We start from the raw sequence: 14,342 nt of genomic DNA, 5'->3' as shown, positions 1-14,342 counted from the left end.
AGACCCCAAACATATTCAACCGTACAGACATATAGACTTACAGGAGCATAATATTGACACTAATCTTTTTCTACAAACTCTCTCCAGAGAGATGTTAATACTCTGTCATGGTATCAGTTCGTCTGTGCCTGATAGAGCTAAGTTGATAAGCGTAAGGATTTGTAACTCTTGCCGAGCAAGATTCTGCTATCACTATCTAGAGTCTAACAAGGGTCCCGTTATTCAAAATGAAATTAGCAGACAATAGATATGAAGGGAAAGAGGAAGATAAGGTTGTTGATGGTTCTAATAGGTAGCCACAGGCAATTCCCGGGCCAGGCTCCGCCGCCTATATCCCAAGTAGGAACTACGAATTGAACCATAGATAATGCGAGATTGCAGATGGAGCTGCTCACCTGGTTGTACGGGTCATTCCCGTCACTATATGTACTTGGGTCTGAAAAATGTCGGAATAGGCTCTCTCATGGCCTAGGCCGACAATCTCGGTACATACTCTCTGGGGCTATTGGCCCCACGTTCTCAAACCTTCCCCACGATTTCACAGCGTGCGGGGGTCGTCTCCCGAACCTGGCTGTCCGAGGCATCGCAGGTTCCTGTTTCTCCCCGACTGCCCCCTGCCGCCGTCCGATTGCCCTACACACTCACATACCATACACATTGCGCTCCGTGGCTACAATGCCGGAGCAGGCGTCAAAGAGACCGCCATCAGAGCATGGCCGCGCGTCGGCCCTAGATCCTGCCCCCCCGGCAAGCAAGCGGCGACGCATCGGTCTGGCATGCAATGCCTGCCGTGTGCGCAAGTCCAGGTATGCCATGCCGATGAGTGCGAACAACGACTGATTCTCAAGCCCGTGCACTCACTGACTGGATGTTCGTGGCAGATGCGATGGCCACCGGCCTTCGTGCTCGTCCTGCACGTCGCTCGGGCTCGAGTGTTTATACGAACCCAGTGAATCTGCGACCAATGTCATTGTACGCAAAGGTTACGTGTCTGACCTGGAACAGCGCGTGACGTCGCTCGAACACAAGTTGCAGCGGCTCAATGATGCGTTCAGGGGCCATCTCTCGCCGTGCCCTAACAATCGCCCATGCCACTCCACGAGCAGCACCCCTGCGCTGGTAGCTGCGACGTGTGCGAAAGAGACTCATGCTACCGGGCTGGAAGAGCCCCAGGACGAAGATGCGTCTACCAATGGCATGGCCATGACCTTCGTCGAAGAGCAGAGTTCGGCTTTCTTTGGCGAGTCCTCCAACATTAACTTCACACAGTTGCTTCTTCGAGGCATAGCTGCTGTGCATCAACCCTCACCAGCCGTAGCATCCGCTGTAGACAAGGACTATGCTCTTCGGGAAAGCATCACCGCTAGTGTCTCTCAGGGCCAGCCTTACCATCCAGTTGCGGCACCATCAACCCACCTGGACTCATCCCTACTACTTTGCCGTCGGTGGAAGAAATGGACTCTTTGCTTGACATCTACTTTGACACAGCTGGCGCCGTCTTTCCATTTATCCATGAAGATACCATGAGGAAAACATATACAGAGTGCAGGCTCAACGGCTTTACCAGAGCTCGCCGAACCTGGTTAGGGACCCTAAACATGATGTTCGCCATGGCCAGCAGCTTCGACAGAGACCATGTTCCATCCGCTAAGAAGCGCTTCGAGAGATCCAACATCTTTTACAAGAGGGCGCAGGAACTGTGTAGCGATCTGTCGAGACGTGTCATCAGCCTGGAGATGGTCCATTATCTGCTCCTCGTCGTCATCCACTGCCAGGGGACTCAGCGTTCAGTGCAGGCCTGGAACAATCACGGGCTGGTCATCCGGTCCGCTATAGCGTTAGGACTCCATAGTAACTCTAACGGTCAGGCTGTCGACCCCGTCAACGAAGAATATCACCGTAGAACCTGGGCAGTCATATACTGCCTCGACAAGGTCCTGAGCGTGGCCTTTGGCAGGCCAGCAAGCATCCCAGATGAACTGATGACCGGACGCGAGCCAGCGCCTGGATTGTCTACCACTGCTTCAAGTGGCCCCCACGGTAACGTTGACTTACCTGGCGGATTCCTCGTTGTTTCCTTCCGGCTGTATCAGGTGATGGCCAAATCACTGATTAATCAGTACGGGGCGAACCTTGAGAAGACCAACTCAAACCAGGACGACATCGCTTCGCTCAAAGCCTCCGGAGAACTCCGGAAAATGCTTCAAGACTGGGCGACGAGCTTGCCATCATATTTAAGTCCCTGCGAGCCGGAATCTGGCATACTTTCACAGAATACTCCGGCCAATCGGTTTCGGGTCATTCTCAGGCTTAGATATATCAACCTTGCCATTCTCATACACAAACCGTTACTTAGAGCTACAATACGTCACCTGTTCCGGGTGGACAATGCGGCCAGTGGAAGCCCATCGTATTTGATCCAGCTGGCTATGGCAGAGGCCCACGAATGCGTTCGGGCTGCACAGCTCACGATTGCAATTGTTCATTGCATTATCAGCGCGGATGCAACGAGTAAGAATAATCTTGGGGCGTGGTCTTTCACGCTTTACTACGGTGAGCCTCCTGAAGCAAGCCTTCGCTGGGATGCTAACCGGATACACCCACCAGTCTTCACTGCCTCACTGGTCATCTGTGGCCGGTTACTGTGGGCACAGCATGGAGAGACTGTAGCGGACGAAGCAGCGGTCAAAGACTCCAAGACTCTACTTAGTAAGGCAGAAGCGATATTCCAGGACCTAGACTACGAAAACAGTCTGGTTCTGAGTTGCCTTGAATACATCCGCAGACTTGCCAGAATGTGCGGTGTCAAAGGTTAGTCGCTGTTTCCCAGGTTCTCCTGTTGATTTCGAATTACAAACAGCTTATATATGTATTTTCTGTTGGACGTAACAGGAGCTGCACCAAATCCATCTGAGAGCCGCACCGGTACTGGCTCGGCCTTGGATCCGGTAGTGTTTAGTAGCGAATCCACTTTTGATCCTGCCAGTGTGTTCCACAACAGAGACGACATGGAGGCATTCCAGCTTTTCTCATCTGAAATGGTCGACCCCTGTATCTTTGAGGGCTTCCAACAGTCACCGGTCGAGGGGGCTGCGTTGGGGAATGGCTTTTGGGATGGCTCTCCTCGTGGAGGCCTTTGAGTTATGTCTACAAAATGGTACAATCCGAACATCGGAGGTTTGTTAGCCATAGAATCCACGCTGGCTGCTGGCGGGGCAGCGTTAGGTAACGGAGATGTGATTCGTCCGTGTTTACTTTCCTCTAGATAGAAATCAATCGAAACTCCCTGCAGTTCTCCCTTAAAATTGTGAGTAAGAGAGAGAGGTCCAGCATGTGCTTTCACTATGATATATGAGGTGAAATCAGCCCCAGCAAATTGTTCATTGGCAAAGCCGGAAAGATAGCGAAAGTAGCAAGTTTCCTGTCCGGGCTTATCTCCCCGCCGCCCCCACGTTCGACGTATAAAAATCACCCCGCACACTGTCGATCTTCGGTCAGGCTACGGAAGATCTTCCGTTCGGACGAGTCTAAATAAATAGCCCTCCCGAATACGTGTTCTCCAGGGGTTTTTTGTAATCCAAGTGTGCTCATTTACTGACCAGACTACCCCGTCATGTCGTCCAACTCTGCGCCCAACGAGCTGACCCAGCTTCCCTTAGACGAGGACGCCCGACCCCGCTACAGTGACGCCGAGTTGCGCGACTACTTCGAGTGTATCAAGCTCCCACAAAAGTACCTAGACTCGATCGTGCTGAAAGACAAGACACAGACTGGAACCAAAGAGTATGGGCTTCCCTTGCTACAGGCCCTGACACGGTACCACACTTGCCACGTCCCTTTCGACAATCTCGTCTTGCACTATTCCCCACACAAGACCGTCACGCTGGACCAGGCGGAGCTCTACACGAAGATAGTCCGCCGGCGGCTCGGCGGGCGATGTATGGAAAACAACACCTTTTTCGGGACGGTCCTTCGCTCGCTCGGCTATGAAGTGCGCAACTGCGGAGGCCGCGTCGCGCGGGCAATGAGTCCCTACCCTGATGTTCGACATAATCAGAGCGCGACTTATGACGGGTGGAATCATATGCTTAATCTTGTGCGCCTCGACGACGAGTGGTACGTCGTCGATGTGGGGATGGGCTCCATGGGCCCTAACCTTCCATATCCGCTGCGCGATGGATTCGAGACGACTAGCATCCCTCCACGCTGGATTCGTTTGCAGTTACGGTCCATACCCGAGTCGTACGCGACCAGATCCGCCAATAGTACGGGACCGCCCAAGATGTGGTGCTACGATGTCTGCTACAAGCCCGGTGATGACGGCAAGAAAACGTGGCTGCCGGTCTATTGCTTCACGGAGACAGAGTTTCTGCCCCAGGATTACGAAGTCATGTCGTGGTTCACGTCGACAAACCCGAGGTCCTTCTTCACCAGATACATCACCTGCACGAAGATGCTCATGGACGAGGACAAGGAGATGATAGTGGGCAATGTCACCTTGTTCAAGGACACCGTGAGGAAGTCCATTGGCGCCAACCGCGAGGTAATCAAGGAGTGTAAGACGGAAGATGAGCGTTTGCAGGCGCTGGCTGAAATCTTCAACGTGTATCTGACAGAGGAGGAGAAAAGAGGGATTTCAGAGGATCAGATGTTAGCGTAAAGGCTAGGATGAGAGGAACCAAGTGAGATTATCATGATGCCAGCCATCTTATCCTGTCGCGATCCACACAATTTGGCGGTTGGTCTTGGCATGTCTCTTGTATGCGTGCATGCGTGCAGCGTGTTATAACGACGATAGTTTATTACCGCCCCGGTGGCAGAACCAAGAAAGGAACTCTCATTAGCCTATAATTATCTTCTATTTGTTCCTATTTATTTTATTTTCTTTTTTTTTTCGTATGTCTCGTCAGTCGTGTTGTAGCGGCTCCTTTAGGCGTGGGGTTGCCCTTCCTCTGGTTGAGCAGGCTTGTACCCACATGGACAAGAGCTGAGTTACCAGTAGACAAATGTACCCCGTTAGCTCCTTCCACTGGGATCACCGTGACTGGTTCATTCAACTCCTTGCCGGTGGCTACGGCGCGTCGGGACCATTCCGAACGTCGGTTTCTTCCTTGGACAAGCCATACTATGCAACCCGTTACTTCAGCATGCGCAAGATATGACTCGAGCTGTAAGCTCGCTGTCGCTCTTGATACGTCTTCGCCTCCATCAGACACAGGAACTCAGACGCTGATTATGCTCGCACAAATGGCAACTTCAACCACCGGTCGAAATACCAAAGTCGCAAAGCAAAGTCGATGTCTCCACCATCGACACAACAAGTTTCATGAGTGGATTTCCGGCTGCGTCCTTTGTGGAGCCCCTTATACCGGGGTTTGACACCATGAATGTCGGGTCTTACGCGTGCCTTATCTGGCATCCCGGCTATAATACCAAGTATGGCACCATCGTGTTTGATCTGGGTGTGCGTAAAGACTGAGAGGAACACTTTTATGAACCGGTTCGAGGCGACCGGTGGCATCACGATGCTCTGGAGACAATTAACAGTGTTCAGAAGCCGATGCAGGTTGACGCGTACGATAATTCCTTCCGCGTCATGGCTCATGATATGAGCTTGAACGATGTCGTGGATTATACCCCAAACCAGCCAACGCGTGGATGGCGATCACCAGTTTCGTCACCACTGTGAGAGAACTAAGGGACTTTGCCATCGGCCCGATAGCTGAAGGGACGTGCTGCTGGCCGTCTAGGGAGACTTCTACACCAGAGCCAGCAGAGCGGCCTCTCCACCGGAGGAGCCCCAAGGAGTGAGTTTCGAATTGGTTGGATGTGTGGTCAAACCCCATAGCGGGTTGTCAGTCTCACACCACTAGTCCAGTCAGTGAATCCAATAGAGTCCCAAATCTGCAAGGCTTGTTTTACCATGATGCTCTGGGGTAGATTTGTCTTTGCGATTATTATTGCTCCCAGCTGTTTCAGTGTATGTACCAAAAGTGCATCGGACTTTGCCGGAGTAAAAGCATTGCAGACATAACCTAATGTCGAGTCTAGACCTTTGATATTGAATTGATCCTTAACTGACATAGGCACACCGTGTAATGGGCCTATCAGTCGACCATGCGTCCGCTGGAAATTGTCAAGATGTCTAGCTTGATCGATGGCATCATCAAAGCAGATCTCTGTCAAGCAATTCGTCTGGACTCTACCTGTTAGCCACTCCCTATCCAACAATAATTGGTGCGTTCAATTACCTTTTTCTGTGCCTCACAAGCTCTGTCTCGCTGATTAGCGTGGAGGGCACTCCTGTCCATTCCTCTGGACTTACCTCCCAATGTAGGTGCGAATCATGTCCTCTGCCGAAGCAGGTTCGTCAGCGTTTTGACGTCCGCTATGTCAGCCCCAAGGATATCGACGCTCCCATTCCTATTTGCTGCTTCATGCTTTCGTATTTGGGCATCTCGAATCGCTCGTTTGGCTGTGACGACTTCTGTCCAAGACCCGTTTGACTTTGCTCCGGTTTCGTTCGAACCCATGATGACGTTCCCAGACAGTTGTCACGAATGGATTTCCCAGTGAGCCACGAGACCTTGCCGATGTCTCGCAACGGGTAGAATACTATAACAAACGCGGGGTTTAGATTGTTGCACTTGTGACGCAAAAAGTCTATGTGCCTTGAGATGCACACTGTTGAGCTCGGGCAAGTGCACAACACCCATCGCTGGGCATACTTGGAATATTCCGCCAGCATGATACTCGGGCGCATGATCTCCCGAGGCTGGCCACTCGCCGTGTGGCTGTGACCCAGGTGCTAGACCAGGCTGTAGGTTATTCCGCACTCGGATAAGGGCGGGAGATGCCGCGGAGCAGGCGGCTGATCCGAGGGACGGTCCGGGGTTCGGGGAAAGTCCCGTGCCTTCATGAGCTTTGCCCCGTTCGCGCCCATAGCGCCACTTTTGATCCTTGTTGTGTTGCCTTGCTCCACAGTTCTCCGTGCTAGTACGGTATCTGTTGTTCAGGGTGCTACCATTGGCCGATGCCAATGCCGGTCTTGCCCCGCGACGACGAATAGGTGCAGGTTGACAGACGTCAGGCCGTGGTTAAGAGCGTACGTAGATGGCGATGTTCGCGTAAGGGCTAAATGTCCTTGCGACTGTAAGCTTCCTGCTCACGAGACGGCAGGCGAACCCCATCAGTAATCATTCATCATGACCAAGACCAACCAAGATGATTTTCACGTCGCCATTCGGTAAGCCTGCCAAAGCCAGGCCATCTGGTTGGAGCGCTCCGCTAACCGCCTTCTACAGGTGCTGGCATCGGTGGTCTCGCGCTGGCGATGGCTCTGCACAAAAAGGGCATCTCCTTCACCCTGTACGAGGAAGCAAAGGAATACTCGGTAGTGGGGTAGGTTTCCACCTGCACATCCTGTTGAGAATGTAATCACTACGACTTGCATGCTGACAGTGATGAAGCGCCGGCATCGGATTTGCCCCTAATGGCATGCGCACTATGGATCTCATTGAGCCTGGGTTCCGCCCCCTCTATGAAAAGGTCTGCGTCGGAAACAAGGGTGAGAACGCGCAGAGCATATTCTTTGAGGGTATGCTTCTAGAAGAGGGTTTCGGTACGTCCCTATCTTGCTTGGGCGAGAGGTTTTTTATGCTTATGCTGATTCCTCATCTACAGGTCGTGGTCAGCCATGGCATGGCAGGTCCGGATGGGGCCACCCCGACTACGTTCGCAAATCTGTCAGTATGCCCGTGGCCTATGGGAAACCCGCAAGTAAGTTGCTGATCAAACCCAGGCACACCGCAAAACGCTGCTTGACATTATGACAAGCTTCATCCCGATCGAAAACGTCCAGTTCAATAAGCGCCTGACTCATATCGAGCAGGGGCCGGCCGGTGTCACCCTCACGTTTTCCGACGGCACGACCGCCGAGGCTGCTATCCTTGCCGGCGCTGATGGCATTAAGAGCACGGTGAGAAAGCATGTGCTGAAGGATGCATACCCGAGCCAAGTCGCGCCTGTGTATGCAGGTGCTTACTGCTATCGAGCCGTCATCCCTATGTCCGAGGCGCACGAGATCCTCGGCGATCTCACAGATGTCGCCAAGTTTTATTTCGGACACAAGCGTAGCGCCGTTACCTATCGCATAACTGGTGGTGATGTGAGTGTTCGATGCTTATGCAAGGCCCGCATTTATTGCCTGAGTGTGACGTGCTAACTAGTCTATTGTTCGACAGGAATTCAACTTTCTCCTCTGCGTTGCTGATTCTGAGAATGCATGGAACCTGAAGGACGCCGTTACAGAGTGGGTCACACATGAAGCCATGATGGCCGATTTCGAGGACCCGGCCATCGACGATAGCTTTCGACAACTTCTCCGAAAGGCGAAGCCGGTGAAATGGGGGTTCTTCCACCATCTCCACACGGCGACCTACTTTCGCGATCGCGTGGTCTTGGTCGGCGATAGCGCTCACGCGTCTCTGCCTTTCCAGGCCGCAGGCGCGGCGCAGGGCTTGGAAGATGCCTTGGTGCTGTCGAACGTGCTCGCAGAGCTTGCCAAGCTCCGGGAGGGCGGCGTAAGCCAGGCGTTGGCAATCCACGCCGGCCTGACTGCGTACGACTCTGTCCGGCGTCCACGTGCCCAGAAGCAGCTCGAGCAGGCTGCCGAGGTGGGCCGCATGATTTTCGTCCAGCACGAAGAAGCGGGTGCCGACATGGAAAAGATTCTTCCCCGGCTACAGCAGGGTCGGTTCAACTGGCTCTGGTTCCATGATATGAACGACGACGTGCAGGAGGTGCTTCGCAGGATGCAGAAACAGATCCGTACTAGGTCTCATGAGGCGATGATATAATGAATTGGTTTTTTGGCACTCAGCGAGGGATACTGTACCTATACAACACCGTAGGCCTCTGTTTACTGGAGGATCAGCCACAGATATTATTGGCTTGAATACACCAGATTCAATTATACCTTAGGATTGGCTTTTGTATCTATCAAGACTTATATACCCCTTAGATAGGAATTGGCTCATAATGGCGGAAAATTGATGTCGGAAAGTACATTTCCCAGGGCACCAGCAGTTCCAGGGCTATTATGGACTGCCAGAACTGCGCAAGTATGAGTCTACCTTGTTGATACTGGACCTATTCTGGTGATGGCCGACCCGCCTTATTGATACGGAAGTAATGCGTATGCCTTCAGTTGTCATTCAGCAAGTCGATTTCACTCGAGTTGGGTGAGGGTTATGCCGATATTATCCTGGGCCATTGCCGTTATGTGCCGCTGTTGATCGACTTATCAAAGAAGGACTTTGCCGCTAAATGCAGACACAGGACCATAAAAGTCATGGCAACAAAACAGACTGTGAGTATTCGACACATCTACAAGGCGTGATATTTACATTTTTTCCAACCTCACGCGCCAAGCGAAAGATGCAGATTACTACACGGGGGTACATCTAATACAAATATCCTCGTGTGGGATATCTGTCTTTAGATTTCTGAAAAGTCTCGGAACTGATGGTGACAGAAAGACACAGGTGGGCTATCCCACCTAGGGGAGCACTCCTGTTTAGCATATTTCACAACTGGCGCCAGGACTCGCAGGTCGGTGCCAAATTCTGATTCCGAGAAATGCACATAGTACTTTTCGTCTTGGATTAGATCGCTGTTTTTGTCCCATGCGTCCAAGATGGAATAGTACAGGGGCGCCACATGTGCGTCGCTGGACCATACCGGAAATCGATACTTGTCATTGATCATCTGAACGACCTGTCGTTGATACAACCGCACATCTGGGTCTAATGTAGCCATGTTATATGCCGTAAGAGAGGCATGACCATGGTACGAGCCACCGAACTTGGCACGGTCTCGAATGGCGCACATGACGGTGAGAGCCATCAAGATGCCCGCTGACATGTCCGATATAGGCAAGCTGGGCAGCACACCTTGACCTGGCGGGCAACCGAACGACTGGCCCATGACGTATGAAGAACCGGCTGCTGCGTCCGCGACTTGCTGCCAACCCGGTCGCTCTGCATAGTATCCGTCTGGCCCATAGCAGTTCTCGTCCACGTAGATGATGCCTTTTCCCCGCTTGTTTGCTATCTCAAGTGCAGCTTGCAACCCGAAACCACGGCGCTCGAGGGAGCGCAGCCGGTAGCCCTGTAGGATGACATCGGCTTGCTCAAATAGACGGGTCAGCCTTTTATGGTCGGCGGGGTCCTCTAAGTCTAAGTCGATGGTTATCTTGCCAGCCATTAGTGAGGAAGGTTGCGCCGGAGTATAGTCCTTGAGTTTCGACGAGTTGACCCGGATGACCTCAGCACCCATTGAGGCAAGGGCAGCGCCGGCGGCCGTCCCAGCTATAATGCGGACCAGTTAGACCACCTTGATCCCAGCCAGGGGTCGCTTGTCATCGACTTTCAGGAAAGGTGGAGGCTCAAGACTGGGACACTGTGTCTGCTGCCGATAGTTGATGAGCGGGTGTCGGGCAAGAGACCGGCCCATCTCAGTCTGACGCCACCCTTCGGGCGAAAACACTATGGAGCCCGAGAGACCCTTCTCAACCATGAGCTGCTCAATTTCGCGTGCACGGTATTTGCGCAAGCGGTCCTGGATAAGCGCATACGCGGTGTCGTTGGTGCGGATCTCGGCATCGAGATCCTTGCCTATGCCAAGGAGGGCCAGAGTCTTCCACGAATCGAGCGAGCCGTGAAGCTGGAACCAGACGCCTTTATCGGCTGTCTCATATATGGCCGTCGCACGGTACACGAGCGGTGAATTAGAAGCGCGGTCCTTATCCCATTGAGGCACGGTCGGCAGGTTGATAACACTTGGGCCTGTGTGTCCATCGATGTTGACCAGCGCTGCAGTAGCTGGGTATAACCCTGCGTGGTTGATGTCGACGTGGGTAACGGTACCGGTGCTGATGCCACGCAGGTGAAGGATCTCTAGACCAACAATTCCGACCATAGCATGCAGAACTGCGGTAACAGCTTGAGACTTGATGGGTCCTGGGATACACGGCAGATCGTCGCCATGGAACACTACTCCATCGAGGAGAGTGTTATCTTTCGTAAATCCAGGCGTTCTCGCGGCGAAGATGCGTAATAGCCTACGGTATTCCGCTGGAAGTGGTAGGAAGTCCGTATCAACAACCGTCCCCGGGCCGTAGCTGTCTTGGGGGTCGTGGTTTAAAGAGTTGCAGGCCATGAGGTGTATTCTGCAAATACCAAAGCCGAAGCTGTAGAGGCTAGAGGTAAATCGGTCGACTGAATTACGACTGGACGACCACACGATTCCTGTCTAATGTACTACGTGTCAACTGTCTGTGTAATACGCTCAGGGCGCCGGAAAAAGCGGTCCAGATCCGACGCCGGCTGAATGTGCAATGCGCGATGTTCGTCGTCGATCCGGGTCGTATATCCGGATTTACCCCGCGACTTTACGGCAGTTCATCACTCGCCAGCCACAGATGGGTGCATTCAATAAGATAGGTCCTGGAGGCATCCGGACGGACCACACGAGATTCGTCTTAGGAATACTTTATTTCATATGCTCTGGCATATCCCACGCTTGTCATGCCAAGCACTGATACCATTTCGCGGTTATATCTGAACGATTAACAAGATGCCTGAAGAGATACGTACCGTTGCAATTGTCGGTTGCGGCGTGATTGGTATGAGTTGGGCCACTCTTTGCCTCTCCCGGGGCTTGAAGGTCATTGTCTCCGATCCTGCAAAGGGAGCCAAGGAGGCTCTCGAACGCTACCTAGATCAGGCGAGGCCGTTCCTCGAGGCACAGGGGAATTTCGAGGAGCTCGCCACCAATTATGAGTTTGTTAGCGACATCGTGCCGAGATTGGCTGAAGCAGACTTTGTTCAAGAGGTACCCCTTTCTTGTACGGACGTACACCATGGAGAATTACAGCGCTGACTTTGACCTCACCTGTAGAACGGACCAGAGCGCCAAGACTTTAAGAGAGAACTTATGAAGACATTGGACGAGTGGGCTAGGCCAGGTGTGGTGATTGCATCATCTTCCTCCGGTCTGCCGTCCTCAGCATTCATCCAACAGTGCGAGCAAGACCAGAGCCGCATACTCATAGGACACCCATTTAACCCGCCCCATTTGATCCCACTGGTTGAGGTTGTGCCTCATGCCGGAACTAGCGAGGAGTATATCTCCATCGCGATGAGGTTCTACCAATCACTCGGGAGAAGACCCATTCGGGTACGTCACGAGGTCCCGGGGTTCGTATCAAATCGACTCCAGGCAGCAATCAACAACGAAGCATACAGTCTGATTAGCCGCGGTGTTGTCTCGGCTGAAGACCTCGATTTTGCTGTTACACAAGGACCGGGCCTTCGCTGGGCCCTCACAGGTCCAATCGCTACTAATGCGCTTGGCGGAGGAGGCGGACCGGATGGGTTTGTACGGCGAATTGAACGACTGGGGCCATCGATTCGAGCTTGGGAGGACGATATGTTGAAGCATAGATTTGATTGGAGTGACGAAAGATTATCTTCGCTGCAGGACAGTGTCGAGGAGTGGCTGGGGGCTACTGACTGGACAAACCTGGTGGAGGACAGAGACTCGATCCTAGTGCAACTGCTTGCAGCGAAGAGCAACACAACTTCTATGCGTACACATTCACCATAACAGATTCCAGAATATCAGCCTAGTTGCCACTCATACCGACCCTTGCTATTTTGCTGGCCTCTTCTCTGCGTGCCTTTATCTACAGTATAAAGACATTGTTTAAGCGTCGTTGGAACCCTGTAGAGTTCTATTGACCATTGCTGTGATACATATAGGAGTATCGAAAGCCTAGCTCTGACATTGCTCAATGCATCTCCCTTGAGTATTAAGGTCTAGAGATTATCACCCTTGCTTTACAACACCAGCAAATATGAAGACATGGATGCCAAAGCTCATTGTGGATCAATATGCAGTTGCTGGCCTATATACCACAGGCGAGCCCAAAGCCAGTACTTCGATAGTGTTATTCCTAGACGCTGGCCTACCGCTCTGCTAGCCCCTTGCATCTACGGGTATTTTAGCTCAGTCCCCAGCCCCTTCCAATGCTGCGTAGTTACATTTTGGCAAGCCAAAAGTCGAACCAGTCAAGAATGCCCTTGAAACTCTGCTCTTTTGCCCACCTCTCATAAGGATCAGTGAGACGGGCCCGTGACTTCACACAAAGCGATTAGCACCTTTCTTCACGGGGAAATAGGAGGAATCAACTTACCGCGAACCCGTGGCCCACCTTGGCGAAGATTTGCATGTTAAACTGTTGTCCATTCTCTGTCAGGATTTCGACCGTGCTGTTTCGCTCCGTTGGCTCAAAGAGCTTATCCGTAGCAGGCACCGAAAAAAGGATGGGTTCTGTAATTGATTAGCAACGATGAAGATGCATTGGTTTCGTCGCCTACGGACCCTTCACTTTGAAGATATCGCTTTCCTTCAAGAACGAAGGGTGAGCGATAGCTCCAGCTTTACATATTCCCTCCGCAGACAACTGCTGGCAAACGAATCGGGCGCCCCAACTGATGGCGAGCACGTTAGTCTTTTGCTCCCAGCTGAGCAGCGTGTAGCACCCACCAATATCCCACACAAGCGAATTTGACGTCGTCGGTTGTGCCGTATTGCGCTTTGACGCCATTTCCCCATTTCGCAGCAACCTCTTCCGAGGCCCTGAGATGTCGTGTTTTCCAAGCTTCAAAATCGAACTTCGGGTCATTTAATGGTGTCGCGGAGTACTTTGTTACAGGATCCTGTGGTATTTGAATTAATACTCAGGCCTGTACGCCTCAATGGCTCGAATGCTCATACCCCGAGGAAATAGTCAACGCCGAGCGTCAGATAGCCGCACTCCGCGAAGGCGTCCATCATCAGGAAGCTGTTGATATGGAGACCGAACGCGTCTGGGAAGAAGAGGATCACATTGCCGTTGGATCTCTCTGGGTGAGTCCGGGCGATGTAGGTGTCGATGCCCTCAATCTGCGTAATTGCCCCGGTCGGCTCTCCGCTGTGAATGGCGCCTTTCAGGCAGCAGAGGTCGGCGGGCTTTGCTAGTACGTTGTCCATAGTAGGGGTTGTTGTCATTCAGTGAACGATGTAGTGGTCTGATGTACATATCATTGCACTGAAGTCTGGAATATAGGACTGGCTTGCTCACCGAACACAAGTCGGAAGTGTGTCGGAAGTGCTCCGTGGTAATCCACACTTGTAAGGCAAGTCCGCGGAGTACCGGGGATTGACCCGGTTGCAACGGACTCGCATTGATCCATCATGGTAACTCCTGTCTTATCAAGGCCACCAGGTTCTCAACA

The 14,342-nt window shown here is 52.4% G+C and overlaps 8 protein-coding genes across 8 annotated transcripts; 4 read left to right on the top strand and 4 right to left on the bottom strand.

Moving 5' to 3' along the window:
* Positions 1–675: 675 nt before the first annotated feature.
* F9C07_2200740 (uncharacterized protein) lies at positions 676–4,660 on the top strand (the record flags this gene model as incomplete). The annotated part of the gene is made up of 10 exons (XM_071509496.1): positions 676–806; positions 882–1,366; positions 1,453–2,553; positions 2,608–2,811; positions 2,893–3,126; positions 3,187–3,225; positions 3,270–3,307; positions 3,367–3,452; positions 3,499–3,515; positions 3,603–4,660. 10 exons carry the CDS (start codon positions 676–678, stop codon positions 4,658–4,660), a joined length of 3,393 nt encoding a protein of 1,130 aa, XP_071366904.1.
* A 573-nt stretch (positions 4,661–5,233) lies between these two features.
* Positions 5,234–5,605, bottom strand: F9C07_5422 (uncharacterized protein; the record flags this gene model as incomplete). Its single annotated transcript, XM_071511352.1, has 2 exons — positions 5,234–5,530; positions 5,579–5,605. 2 exons carry the CDS (start codon positions 5,603–5,605, stop codon positions 5,234–5,236), a joined length of 324 nt encoding a protein of 107 aa, XP_071366903.1.
* An 80-nt stretch (positions 5,606–5,685) lies between these two features.
* On the bottom strand, positions 5,686–6,451 carry F9C07_1843291 (amidase signature domain-containing protein). The gene is made up of 4 exons (XM_071508435.1): positions 6,326–6,451; positions 6,252–6,273; positions 5,923–6,195; positions 5,686–5,869 (listed from the first exon to the last, which is right to left on the bottom strand). The coding sequence occupies exons 1-4, from the start codon at positions 6,346–6,348 to the stop codon at positions 5,759–5,761; spliced, it is 429 nt and encodes a 142-aa protein (XP_071366902.1). The 5' UTR covers positions 6,349–6,451; the 3' UTR covers positions 5,686–5,758.
* A 389-nt stretch (positions 6,452–6,840) lies between these two features.
* Positions 6,841–7,326, top strand: F9C07_2144287 (uncharacterized protein). Its single transcript, XM_071509193.1, has one exon. The coding sequence runs from the start codon at positions 6,918–6,920 to the stop codon at positions 7,194–7,196; it is 279 nt and encodes a 92-aa protein (XP_071366901.1). The 5' UTR covers positions 6,841–6,917; the 3' UTR covers positions 7,197–7,326.
* A 356-nt stretch (positions 7,327–7,682) lies between these two features.
* On the top strand, positions 7,683–9,074 carry F9C07_1843344 (uncharacterized protein). The gene is made up of 2 exons (XM_071508436.1): positions 7,683–8,167; positions 8,244–9,074. The coding sequence occupies exons 1-2, from the start codon at positions 7,829–7,831 to the stop codon at positions 8,856–8,858; spliced, it is 954 nt and encodes a 317-aa protein (XP_071366900.1). The 5' UTR covers positions 7,683–7,828; the 3' UTR covers positions 8,859–9,074.
* Positions 9,075–9,498: 424 nt separating this feature from the next.
* On the bottom strand, positions 9,499–11,799 carry F9C07_2262407 (CoA-transferase family III domain-containing protein; the record flags this gene model as incomplete). The annotated part of the gene is made up of 2 exons (XM_041287396.2): positions 10,393–11,799; positions 9,499–10,326 (listed from the first exon to the last, which is right to left on the bottom strand). The coding sequence occupies exons 1-2, from the start codon at positions 11,218–11,220 to the stop codon at positions 9,499–9,501; spliced, it is 1,656 nt and encodes a 551-aa protein (XP_041150018.2). The 5' UTR covers positions 11,221–11,799.
* On the top strand, positions 10,869–12,669 carry F9C07_2262391 (3-hydroxyacyl-CoA dehydrogenase; the record flags this gene model as incomplete). The annotated part of the gene is made up of 2 exons (XM_071510162.1): positions 10,869–11,916; positions 11,962–12,669. Exons 1-2 carry the CDS (start codon positions 11,638–11,640, stop codon positions 12,667–12,669), a joined length of 987 nt encoding a protein of 328 aa, XP_071366899.1. The 5' UTR covers positions 10,869–11,637.
* A 433-nt stretch (positions 12,670–13,102) lies between these two features.
* Positions 13,103–14,097, bottom strand: F9C07_2062524 (putative dienelactone hydrolase; the record flags this gene model as incomplete). The annotated part of the gene is made up of 5 exons (XM_041295095.2): positions 13,103–13,201; positions 13,259–13,395; positions 13,447–13,556; positions 13,612–13,784; positions 13,843–14,097. The coding sequence occupies 5 exons, from the start codon at positions 14,095–14,097 to the stop codon at positions 13,103–13,105; spliced, it is 774 nt and encodes a 257-aa protein (XP_041150015.2).
* Between the last annotated feature and the right edge of the window lie 245 nt (positions 14,098–14,342).

This window comes from Aspergillus flavus, chromosome 7 (genome assembly GCF_009017415.1).
Source record: "Aspergillus flavus chromosome 7, complete sequence".
NCBI classification, from domain to species: Eukaryota; Fungi; Ascomycota; class Eurotiomycetes; order Eurotiales; family Aspergillaceae; genus Aspergillus; species Aspergillus flavus.
Note: the sequence above shows the minus strand (reverse complement) of the source record. Positions and strands in the feature narration are given on the sequence as shown.